Here is a 13808-nt window from a genome sequence, read left to right on the forward strand (position 1 = left end):
GTAGCCCAATCTATAAGTCATATCACATTTCCGTGATTCATATACATATATCGAGCTACAATGTCCTTTAATATCTAATTCGCTCTACCTCGGAATTAATATATTTTCATATATGCTTAACCGAAGGGAATTTTTTCTCGATAATAGACTTGCCTGGACCAGGGCGCGAACCCGTGGATCCTTTCAAACCCAGGAACGTCAGTGAAGCTTTACCTACTACACCACCGCGAGAGGCTAAAAGTTCATGTCACCTCTCACCCTTCATATACCTTTCGCGCGCAGGTAATTAGTTTGGTTTGGAGACAACATCAACCCACCTCGACTCCGGTAGTGTTTGTAGTGCTTTTGACAGCACGTAGCCAATCTATAAGTCATATCACATTTCCGTGATTCATATACATATATCGAGCTACAATGTCCTTTAATAGCTAATAATTAGCTCTACATCGGAATTAATCATCATCAATATATGCTTAACCGAAGGGCGAGAGGTGACATGAACTTTTAGCCTCTCGCGGTGGTGTAGTAGGTAAAGCTTCACTGACGTTCCTGGGTTTGAAAGGATCCACGGGTTCACGCCCTGGTCCAGGCAAGTCTATTATCGAGAAAAAATTCCCCTTCGGTTAAGCTTATATGAAAATACGTATATTAATTCCAAGGTAGAGTGAATTAGATATTAAAGGACATTGTAGCTCGATATATGTATATGAATCACGGAAATGTGATATGACTTATAGATTGGCTACGTGCTGTCAAAAGCACTACAAACACTACCGGAGTCGAGGTGGGTTGATGTTGTCTCCAAACCAACTAATTACCTGCGCGCGAAAGGTATATGAGGGTGAGAGGTGACATGAACTTTTAGCCTCTCGCGGTGGTGTAGTAGGTAAAGCTTCACTGACGTTCCTGGGTTTGAAAGGATCCACGGGTTCGCGCCCTGGTCCAGGCAAGTCTATTATCGAGAAAAAATTTCCCTTCGGTTAAGCATATATGAAAATATATTAATTCCGAGGTAGAGCGAATTAGATAGTAAAGGACATTGTAGCTCGATATATGTATATGAATCACGGAAATGTGATATGACTTATAGATTGGCTACGTGCTGTCAAAAGCACTACAAACACTACCGGAGTCGAGGTGGGTTGATGTTGTCTCCAAACCAACTAATTACCTGCGCGCAAAAGGTATATGAGGGTGAGAGGTGACATGAACTTTTAGCCTCTCGCGGTGGTGTAGTAGGTAAAGCTTCACTGACGTTCCTGGGTTTGAAAGGATCCACGGGTTCGCGCCCTGGTCCAGGCAAGTCTATTATCGAGAAAAAAAAAAAATCCCCTTCGGTTAAGCATATATGAAAATATATTAATTCCGAGGTAGAGCGAATTAGATATTAAAGGACATTGTAGCTCGATATATATATATATATATGTTTACTAATAGACATATTTTATTTATTATTTTATATATAGAGTGTGTGTGTGTGTGTGTACAGTGGTCCCCCCCGTTGTTCGCGGGGGATGCATACCAGACGCCCCCTGTGAATAGTAAGAACCCGCGAATGTTTGGAACCCCTATAAAAACGCTAAAAACAGCCTATTTTGTTAGTTAAAACTCAAGAAAAACCACTACAAATTTTCATACTTGGTTTTCTTAATAGTTTTATCACAAAAAGTGCATTTTATGATGAAATTGATAAAAAAAAACAGGAATTTTTGGATATTTCTCATAAAAAATACTGCAAATGCCCGAATTTTCAGAGAAAAATGCAGGGAATCGTTCCCGAGAGAAATCCGTGAAATCTGGAGAACGCAAATACTGGGGCGCCCACTGTATATATATATATATAATATATATATATATATATATATATATATATATATATATATATATATATGTATGTATATAGGTATATATATATATATATATATATATATATATATATATATATATATATAGCATATATGTATATATATATATATAATATATATATATATATATATATAGATATAAATATATATATATATATATATATATATTATATATAATACATATATATGTATGTAATGTAATATGTATATATATATATATATATTATATATATTTATATATATATATATATATATATATTTTTATATATATTATATATATATATATATATATATATATATATATATGTATATATACATATATATGTATGTATATACATATATCTATATATATATAAATGTGTATCATATATATTATATATATATTAAAAATTTTAATATATGTATATTTAGATATCTATTTATAATATCCGTTTTTATATATACATTATATATTATATATATATCAATATATATATTTATAATTTATATATCTATATTTATTATAGATATATATATATATATTACATTAGTTATGATATATATATATATATATATATTTAAGTTATATATCGATATTATATATATATATATATATATATATATATATATATATATATATATACATTATATATATATATATATATTATATATAGATTTATATATTTTGTGTGGGTATATATAATATAATATATAGTCTAGATATATATGTGTCTGTGTGTGTGTGTGTGTGTGTGTGTGTGGAGTGGGTAAAAGCTTCACTGGACATGCCTGGATTTGTATGGTGTCCTGGGTTCGCGCCTGGGCGCCGACAATTCTATTATCGCCTAATAAAATTACCCCTTCGGTTAAGCATACATGAAAATATATTAATTCCGAAGTAGAGTGAATTAGATATTAAAGGACATTTGTAGCTCGATGTACATATATATATATATATATATATATATATATATATATATATATATATACATATAATATATACACATACACACACACACACATATATATATATATATATATATATATATATATATATATATATTATATATATATAGTATAGTATATATATATATATATATATATATATATATATATATATATATATATATATATATATATATATATGCATCAAGTGTTATGCATAAATAGAAAAGGAAGTTGGTACAGGGTTTATGAAAAAATGCAGACATTTATAGAATGGTACAGTAGTTGTTAACAAAATGGTGGAACATGAAACATGATTTTTAATGCTAATCATAAAGGAAATAGAAATGCAACACAGTCTTCTCTTTAACTGCTTTTAGGTTGAATATATTTATTTAGGGTGAGGCTAGAGTTGGAAATTATCTAAAAGACTTGTTTTAATTAATGTAAATATCTTTAGTGTATCAATACCCCTTTAGGAAACTGTATTAGTTGAACATGAATTATCAGTGAGGAAAATTCTTGCATATTGAACCATGTGTATTCATAAGTGCTCATGTTATGATATTGTAGTTTTTTCCCAGTTATGACTCATTAATTAAAGGTGACTCGACTTTTCGACAGGGTTGGATATAATAAATTAATGTCTATCCATGCATTTTTAATTGTAGGTGCCACTCCTTGTTTGAAGTTATGGCAACCATTAAGCATGTTCCAGTCCTTCAGGGAGAGAATCAGAGGATCAAACTCATTATTGTTGATTCTATAGCAATACCTGTAGTACAGGATTATCTTGACCATAGAGTGCATCGACAGCTTCAGTGTCATGCAGCACAAGAACTTGCAGGCCTTGCAATCACCTATGGTTTAGCAGTAAGTATTAGTGATGCTGAGTAGAAGTGAGTTTTTTCTTTGTTAGTTGTATGCTCCAGGTATTGGTGACTTTCCTAGATATTTTTATTACTCAAGTTCAGTTTGACAATAATGATACCTAAAACAGATATTTGTAGTTACTGTTCCTGGAAGTAAATAACAATCATCTATTGGTAGTTATATATTTAGCACATAGTTATTCAAGTAAATGTAGATTTTTCTGCAAGATCTCGATATCTACATGACCACCTGCTTAATGAGTGGGCTTTTGGGCACCAGGAATTTATTTGCAGATTTGATTCAAAAAGTCTTAAATTTATATTTCTTTGACTTAAATCTTTTGGATTTCTAAGACTTGAGGATTTTGATGCTTGATATGTAGGCAAAGGAACCATGGCTTGGGTCAAAGTTTACGTGTGAACCTAACTGTTGATAATGCAACAATCCAAAAATGTTTTGACCTGATGTGTTACTAAAACCAAAAAGTATAATAATAAAGTATTTAGATCATGGAATTCTACCATAGTGCAGTCATTGGAATTCCAGGTGTGAGTTGTTATTTGGGGCAGGAATCTTAGCACTTTATCTGGATTCTTAACCAACATGATTGGTGGGAATTATTGATTTTAATTAAGTAACTTAACCAGTAATTACATAGCTATAGTTTCTATTTATTTGCACCAGTTTAGATTCAAATTTCACAGTAGCAACACTGATATTGTGTAAAAGACACCAGTCTCGCCCCTAGTAAGATGGTTAGGAACAACACAGCAGACTAGCTCATTCTGTTTTTGCGACACCTGGTTATAACATCTTGTGTCAGCAGCAATTGTTCATTTTTTGCCAGTTATTTACCGAACTTCGATATTCAAACTGGAAGTCGAATAGCTTCAGCCGAAAGCTTCAGGATGAGGTTTTTTCCTTGTTTAGTTGTTTTTACTGTAGCACATCAACAGTTTGCATTTACAGTGAAATTGTAGTTAATTGTTTAATTACTCTTTGGTGTCTGACCTGATATTGTTTGATAATGCCATTTCAGTATTGATCTTACAATCTTTTGATTAACTCATCTTTACAATGAGTAATGTTACAATGTAAAATGTTACCAATTTGAAGACACGTAGCATAATAAGTAAACATTGCATTAGTTACCCTCCTGATAGAGTAGCATGATAATGTAAACATTGCATTCGTTACCAGAATGATATTGGTGTTGAATTTTAATTCTGCAATGCTCTACTAGCAGGATTAGTAATTATTGTTTGTTATAAAGTCTTGATACAAGTTTTTTCACCAGTTTTGCTTAATAACTTGTTCGCTACTGCAACAAAATTGCAATAAATTTAAAGGCTTATCACTCTTTCCTTTCCAGGATTGTTTAAGTGGAAGGGTATAGTGTAGCAGGAAAGAAATAGTTATAATTGGCTTTTGAATAACAGTCCAACTGAGATCCTAGTACAAGCAATAATAGAGAATTATAAGAAGCAATTTTCATTGAAAACGTACAAGAGCTCACCACAGAGGGAAATCCCAATAGAGGGATGCATTTAACATGATCAAGGGAACAAAGTATATATTGCTTTAGTGGTGCCTACATTGGGTTTGGATTGACTCAGAGCTAATATGTACCAGCAACTTTGTACATCTGGCACCAAACCTATTAGTTTACCTGGTCCCAAACTATACTGGTTGAGCCTGTCTAGTCATTAGTTCAACTCCAAGTTTATATCATGCATTTATCATGTACTAGGTAACTGAGTGCCTAGTTGGGGCCAAGCTGCTATAACACCTGAGTTTCCTGTGGCGCCGAGCTCCCAGTGGGAGCCAATTGTGTCTAGTGTCAGATAACTCTCTGCTCCATTTTTTTGTGTCTTACTCTCCTGCTTAGTACCAAGCCTTTAATTTACCACTTGCTCTTTTGCCTGGCTCTCTCGCTTCCTTCCCATACCTTTGCCAGTTTGTGTTGGGGTTAGCAATGTTAACCCTGTGATAGTGAAGTGTTGTGCATTGGAGGAGGTGGTTATTCATCCCTCGATTCTCCTAGACGGAAGGTCCCTGTCAGACTCCCCTATACTTGGGAGGAGTCAAACGGAGTCCAAGGGAGGTCGGGGGTTCACACACAAGTAGTTGCCCCATCAGTCAAACCTGTTGCCAGACCCAGGTATTAACAGATAGCCATTGGAAAAACATCTTACTGGATGTGTTGTGGAGGATGTAGCTATCTGGCCCTATTGAATCTAATAATCCAGTTCCTCTCAAGACTCTTCTATATGTGGGAGGAGACATACTGTTGGTCTATAGGGTTCATATGGATTTCCCCTCGGATAGTTACCCCACACTTGTTCCTGTTGTACAGGGTGGTCCGAAAGTCTTGTTACCCCTACCAAAAAGTACCAACAATAGAGGTACAAGTATTGCAATAATACAAAACATATATCCTGGATTCAGTCTATTCACTGTAAGAACAATCAAACGAAATAAGAACCTTGAAACAATAGAAGAACAAGTAATATAGTAATAGAGAAGATGTACTGGATTCAGTTTATTTGCTGTTTCAGCCATCTGAAATAAGAAAATTAAAAAATATTAGGACAAAAAATTGTGAAAATTAAAATGATATTTAGGGGTAACAAGAATAAACTGAATCCAGGATATGTATTTTGTATTATTGCAGTAGTACTTGTACCTCTATTGTTGGTAATTTTTGGGTAATAAGACTTTCGGACCACCCTGACGTATCCCAGGTCTCGACAGAGTGCCATTGGAAAGGCATCTCGAAGGAAGTGTCATGTCTCTCTAGTGTATTGAGTTCTGAGGAATCTTCCCCCAGTCGCCAATGGCGCTTTGTGTTCAAGTCTCGCCCATTGAAAAGGAGAACTCATAATTTTTAGTTATGTAACTTGTCCAGTAATTGTATAGCTAAGAGTTTCACTTGCAGTTATATATTTACTGGTTAAGTATAATTAAAACCTTATTATTATTTTTTTTTATAAAAATGTCATATTTCGCCTTCTGTTCTGCCCAAGAAGGCTAGTGATCTCCCGATGGACCAATGTCCTTCGTGCAGCTTCTGGGACAGCACTGAACATTTTTTTCCAGGTCAACAGTGCTTAGAGGGACAGCTTGTGTCAGAAAGACACTCTTCCTTAAGAGGCGTTTTTTTCCTCCTCGAGGAATCTTCCTCAGAGACCAGTCTGGTGATCCGTGCTTACGAAAGTTTCTGAGCGTCCTTTAGTGCTGGATTCTTCTCCTCCTGTGTCTTCTTTGCCAGCTGCTAACTCCAAGAAACGTCCTGCATGCGAGCGTCTGCCGGTGCCTGTGCCCCCTCCTAATGGGTTAGAGTGCATAGTGTCTTTGCTTATGCAGATTACCCTTCAGTATGTGACTCCTATTTTGCACTTGTATGTATGTCAAGGCAAGAGCACCCATTGGCGCCTTCTTCGCAAGAGCACCCACTGGCACGGAAGTGTCCATAGGCGCCAGATCATCTGAGTGTTGATTTTCAACAGCTTACTCACATACCTTCACAGCTACCAGTGTTTGCAAGTGCTACGAGACCACTTCTTCCTACTGGACTTCATGTTTCTGCTGCTTATGATCCTTCAATAGCAGCCATTCAGACAAGTGCCCAGTGGGTGCCAAATGTTCAGTGGCACCAGAGAGTGCTTTTCATTCCAGTTATGTGAATCATAGTGACATTACGTTCTTAACTGAGATTTTCTCACATCTCTGATATTGTGTCAGACTTTGTGAGTGTTTCTGGATTCCCCCCCACTGCTTGGGTGCCGATAACCTGGCTGGTCTTCAGCTCCAGGGAAGCATGTGACGCCTAGTTCTTGGCATATTTTTACCGCCTTTACAGTCGAACTGGGATGTGTTAAAGGCTACTGCTGTTCAGGATACTTCTTTTAATCCCATCAGCCGCTGGCTTGACATACTGCGATCCCCCTGGGACCATGATATAAATTTCAAGAATCCTTAACCTAGCAAGAGTTTTGGATCTTCTGAAAAATCCTTTGGCAGTTTCTCAAGACTACTATTTTACCTCCTACTTCAGGTTGGGTGGAGGAAGATGAGGATAATGTTCAGGAGTAACCAATACGTATCTGCCTATGCCCCGTTGATGAAGTATTTATTTTTTTTTTTTTTTTTTTTTACCCAGTTATCCATCATTCTCTTCTCTAGTGGCTCCCTCTTCACCAAGTTTGGCTTGTGAGGAGACAGCTGTTACAGGCTGCTAGACTTCTGAGGAGGGTCCTCTCCTTCTCGTCTAAGGAGCGCTGTCCGCCATTGACAGTTGGCTTTCAGAGGAGAGAAGTATTGGCAACTAGTGTTTTGCACTCCTCTTTCTCACCTTTCTAATAGAACCTACCTTTCTTACGTCACAGGTGAAGTTCCTTCCCTGGGAGTTTCTGCCTTCTCCCAGACAGATTTCTCCGACCTCATTGACGCTTTGAGAGGATCAACCTTCACATTAGCCAAGTTATGTTCACTTACTCAGAAGTAGATCATTTGCTAAAGGACTTATTTTACATGTTCGAAATATTCAACTTATTAGATTGGACCTTTAGTACCTTATCAAAGAAGATTGAAGAATGCACATCTCTTCAAGACAAAATTTTGCTGCAGATTGGTTGGGAGTTCCGTCGTATGCAGACAGGGTATTAGAGATGGTGCATGAGAGCTGACTGCCCCCTTTTTGTTAGGCATACTGAAGAAAAGAGACCTGTTGTGTGCTTCACCACCAAAGGAGTGCCTTATTCAAAAAGATCCTCTCTTCTTTTGGTATTCTGGATCATAATGTTTCTTTTTCCTACTGCTACAGTGCAGAATGTAGCCTGGGAGTTACAGAAGATGGTTAAACAAGACCTTATCCAGTCTGTCAGGCCTAGGGAGTCAGAATGTACGCCAACAATTCCGTTTTCCAGGAATGTCTCAACTCTACAACAACGATCCTTTAGAGGCAGTAGATCAAGGGGCCAATCTCTTCAGTAACCTCTGTTCAAGCTGCACTTCAAAGAAGACCTCCCTAGGTCCTCCTCCAACCAGGTGAGCCCTGGCTTCTCTATTTTTTTTAGAAGTCTTCAGAAAAGGATCCTCAATATCTTTCCTGCAAGAGTCTCCCCTTGTGTTGACTTCCATTCAGTTGACAGCCTACTGCGTAGGCTCAGAGAGATTTTTTCAGCCATAACAGTAGGGAAAGCCACCTCTTCGGTAGGATTTTATAACTGCCTTTTCGTCGTCTCCATGTCATCCGGTGGTTAGAGACTTGTCCAGTTTTCTCCTTCAAGGTATCCACGTCTTCCTCCTTTTGTGGCCATACCGTCCCTGTAACATATACATCAGCTTCCATGCTATAGTACGATCTGTTAAACCTCCTCCCCTCATGCCCTTCATCATTATGTTGAAATAATTGCCACTTTACTTAGTCTGATATCCCATTTTTTAACTGCATCATGTTTTTGTGAGCCTGTTCATTTGTGGGTGGACCCTACAGGATCCTCCCCCACACTGTCTTCTCGGGCAATCTCACTTCAAGAGATCTACTGAGGTAGTCTGATTTTCACCAGACTTACTCCAGGCTGTATGGAGGATTTAATTAAGAGGGCTTTCTTTACGTATTGCAGAGACCTTTTCAAGTCTTATAGGTGAATCTTCTCACACCATCTTCCAGACTGGGTGATTGACTTTCCAAAACTAGTTTCTTGGGCCACGTCTCCTATGTCCCCTTTTGCAACAGACAGTTCATTTATATCCCTTTCTTTTCCTTGAAAGTTCTTAACATGCCCAAGCAAGGAAAAAGAACATATATTCAGGAAGACCAGGTGGAATTAGTAGAGGAGCAGGCACTGTATTAAGACCATAGTAGAGAAGATACAGTCTGATTTTAGAGCAGTGAGCAGTAGGGTATTGCTTGCAAGATAAAGATAAAAAGAGTGCCACTAAAATATTATAATTTACTACTCATCAACAATTGAACTCGTGAAGAAGTGAAATATGTATGATTTTTTTATAGAATTGCAAAATGCCATAGATGAAATGATACAAAAAATGAATTAAAGAATTATTGTTGGTAATGTGTAGATGGTAGAAACAAAGTAGGTGTTTAGGTATGGAAGATGTAAACGGCAAGGAAAGTCTAGGAGAGACTCCAAATGAAGATGGGATGCAGTTTATTATTTTTTGTGTTGTAATAAATCTTGTGAATAGATAATATCTTTCTATCTTGAGGGGAAAACAAACGGTGAAAGATGAGCAGACTTAGGTGGTGATCACCAACCTGTCTTTACAACACTAAAAATGTAATTAAAAGCACCAGACAAAAAATTTGAGAGAGTATTTAGATTCAATATGATAAAGCTTTAATAAATGCTGAAGAATGTTTGCAGTCGAAACTCAAAATAAGGTTAGTTGATGTATAAACTATAACTAAGGAGGTGGAAGCAATCAATGAAGACTGGACAAGCTTCAGGAAAATTTATCATTTTGTTGGAAACGAAGTACTTACTACAGTAGTACTCAGTTGTGGGATAAGAGGATATTAGATGAGACCTGAGATATGATAAAAAATATACAAAGGCAAAGGTACTAGAAAAATTTTAGGGAGAAGATGGAGAATGAAAGTTTGTGTTAGTACTCAGTAAAGACGGAGGTGTGGGTTGCAGCCTTTTTCTTATCTTATCAACAACATACCCATCTACTCTATCCTATTTCATTTATCAAAAAACAAACCCACTAAAATATATTTTTGAAGCCGTTCAGATTATCACAAAAGAAATTTTAGCTCTTGTTAATGTATGTATTCCAAAAAAAAGAAATTGAATCGGGGGATTACAAAGTACCATGTGGTAATCACTAAAGAAAAAACTAGACACTACTTACCCATAGAGATTAGAAAAGAACAAAAGATATACGTATTAGGTATATCTTGGAGAATTAATTCGTCTTTAAGATATTAGTACAGGGGGTTCCCAGGGGTGTGCCGATAAGCGAAAACTACCATTAACTGAAACACAGTGATTTATGGCGCCATAATGGCACTTATGTTGCCAATAACCGGATATTGGCACCATAAGCACCCTTATGGCACCATGAATTGCCAATTTTATGGTGCTAGACAAGCGCCATAAAACTGGGGACTGCCTGTACTTTCATTAACTAAAGTGAGTCATCTTTACTATTTAAAAGACCCTTTCCATATAGGGAGTACATACGATTCTGAATGCAGCCATCGTAAGCCAAATAATTCTGTGAACTTGTCAAAGGGAACTGGAAGGCAGATATGAAAAAAACTGGAATCTGTTCATCAAAGAGATAACACAGCCAGACCAACTGCCAAATAACTATAGATAAGCAAGTCATAGGTCAAGCATTACCCTCTAATCTAACTCCTGCCAAAAGCTAAAACAAAGAACTCACCCGGAAAAAAGCAAATTATACTAACACTGGTTCTTGTAGGTTATAATTGTTCTTGAAGATAAATTTGTGCTATTCTTTTTCACAGGTGCTTTTTGTCAACCATTTGACTGAAGACAAAGGGTATGGTACTGCAGAATCCTATGAGCCCAAGAATTATGCATCAAAGCTGTTACTATCAAATGAGTTGGAGAGCAATATGACAGAAAATTCACTGGAAAATCCACTGAGGCATGGAGTCATTATTTTGATATAAAAATGAAATTTAATTGGGAAAATGGAGTACGTGTAGCCAGATTAATGAAGTCTCCCCATGAAGTAATTTAGCAGCAAAGTTTCAGGTAAATATCTTTATTACTCTTTATTGCAAATAAATAGTTCTTCTATTCCAGGAAATTATATTGTCATTTCTGTAAATTATATATATATATATACGTATATATATATATATATAATATATATATATATATATATATATATATATATATATATATATATATACATATGTATACATGAATAATTATCACATCGAACCGTGATCCATTTATATATCAATTCAAGCTACAAATGTCCTTTAATATCTAAATTCACTTTACCTCCCAAATGATATATTTTTATATATGTACCGAAGGGGAATTTTTTTAATTGATAATAATTTCGTCCCCCCATGGGATCGAACCACCGTCCAAGTGGATGGGGACGAAATCAGGACAGTCAGTGACGCTATCCAATCAGCCAACAGAGACGCTATAAGGTTCATATCGATTCTGACCTTACAAATCACCCTCAATCTGGGCGCTTTCATAATTAGAATCGATATGAAACCCCGTCTACCATGTTGGCCAATTCGAGCGTTGACAGCACGTAGCCTTTTGTTATGAATAATTATCACATCGAACCGTGATCCATTTATATATCAATTCAAGCTACAAATGTCCTAATATCTAATTCACTTACCTCCCAAATGATATATTTTCATATATGTACCGAAGGGGAATTTTTTTAATTGATAATAATTTCATCCCCCCATGGGATCGAACCACGTCCAAGTGGACGGGACGAAATCAGGACAGTCAGTGACGCCTATCCATCAGCCAACAGAGACGCTATAAGTTCATATCGATTCTGACCTTACAAATCACCCTCGATCTGGGCGCTTTCGTAATTAGAATCGATATGAAACCACGTCTACCGTGTTGGCCAATTCGAGCGTTTGACAGCACATAGCCTTTTGTTATGAATAATTATCACATCGAACCGTGATCCATTTATATATCAATTCAAGCTACAAATGTCCTTTAATATCTAAATTCACTTTACCTCCAAATGATATATTTTCATATATGTACCGAAAAGGAAGGAATTTTTTTAATTGAATAATAATTTAGTCCCCGTCCCCCCATGGGATCGAACCACCGTCCAAGTGGACGGGGACGAAATCAGGACAGTCAGTGACGCTATCCAATCAGCCAACAGAGACGCTATAAGTTCATATCGATTCTGACCTTACAAATCACCCTCGATCTGGGCGCTTTCGTAATTAGAATCTATATGAAACCCCGTCTACCATGTTGGCCAATTCGAGCGTTTGACAGCACGTGTAGCCTTTTGTTATGAATAATTATCACATCGAAACCGTGATCCATTTATATATCAATTCAAGCTACAAATGTCCTTTAATATCTAAATTCACTTCACCTCCCAAATGATATATTTTCATATATGTACCGAAGGGGAATTTTTTTAATTGATAATAATTTCGATATGAACTTATAGCGTCTCTGTTGGCTGATTGGATAGCGTCACTGACTGTCCTGATTTCGTCCCCGTCCACTTGGCGGTGGTTCGATCCAGTGGGGGGACGAAAATTATTATCAATTAAAAAAATTCCCTTCGGTACATATATGAAAATATATCATTTGGGAGGTAAATGTGAATTTAGATATTAAAGGACATTTGTAGCTGAATTGATATATAAATGGATCACGGTTCGATGTGATAATATTCATAACAAAAGGCTACGTGCTGTCAAACGCTCGAATTGGCCAACATGGTAGACGGGTTTCATATCGATTCTAATTACGAAAGCGCCCAGATTGAGGGTGATTTTGTAAGGTCAGAATCGATATGAACTTATAGCGTCTCTGTTGGCTGATTGGATAGCGTCACTGACTGTCCTGATTTCGTCCCCGTTCCACTTGGACGGTGGTTCGATCCCATGGGGGGACGAAATTATTATCAATTAAAAAAATCCCCTTCGGTACATATATGAAAATATATCATTTGGGAGGTAAAGTGAATTTAGATATTAAAGGACATTTGTAGCTTGAATTGATATATAATGGATCACGGTTCGATGTGATAATTATTCATAACAAAAGGCTTCGTGCTGTCAAACGCTCGAATTGGCCAACATGGTAGACGGGGTTTCATATCGATTCTAATTACGAAAGCGCCCAGATTGAGGGTGATTTGTTAAGGTCAGAATCGATATGACTTATAGCGTCTCTGTTGGCTGATTGGATAGCGTCACTGACTGTCCTGATTTCGTCCCCGTCCACTTGGACGGTGGTTCGATCCCATGGGGGGACGAAAATTATTATCAATTTTAAAAATTCCCCTTCGGTACATATATGAAAATATATACATTTGGGAGCTGGTAAAAGCTGAATTTAGAGATATTAAAGGACATTTGTAGCTTTGAATTGACATTACCATTGTATACATATG

At 36.5% G+C, this 13808-nt stretch overlaps 2 protein-coding genes across 5 annotated transcripts in view; one reads left to right on the forward strand and one right to left on the reverse strand.

Moving 5' to 3' along the window:
- The window catches only part of LOC135220041 (DNA repair protein RAD51 homolog 3-like), a 56081-nt gene extending 44747 nt beyond the window's left edge, over positions 1-11334 (forward strand). The window contains exons 4-5 of the mRNA XM_064257372.1: positions 3461-3662; positions 11167-11334. Of these exons, the coding sequence (XP_064113442.1) occupies positions 3461-3662; positions 11167-11334 (370 nt within the window). The remainder of the gene's footprint in view (positions 1-3460; positions 3663-11166) is intronic.
- LOC135219377 (DNA repair protein RAD51 homolog 3-like) overlaps positions 1-13808 on the reverse strand; it is a 247163-nt gene that overhangs the window by 55746 nt on the left and 177609 nt on the right. The gene's annotated exons all lie outside the window — the stretch shown is intronic.

This window comes from Macrobrachium nipponense, chromosome 1 (genome assembly GCF_015104395.2).
Source record: "Macrobrachium nipponense isolate FS-2020 chromosome 1, ASM1510439v2, whole genome shotgun sequence".
Classification (NCBI taxonomy): domain Eukaryota; kingdom Metazoa; phylum Arthropoda; class Malacostraca; order Decapoda; family Palaemonidae; genus Macrobrachium; species Macrobrachium nipponense.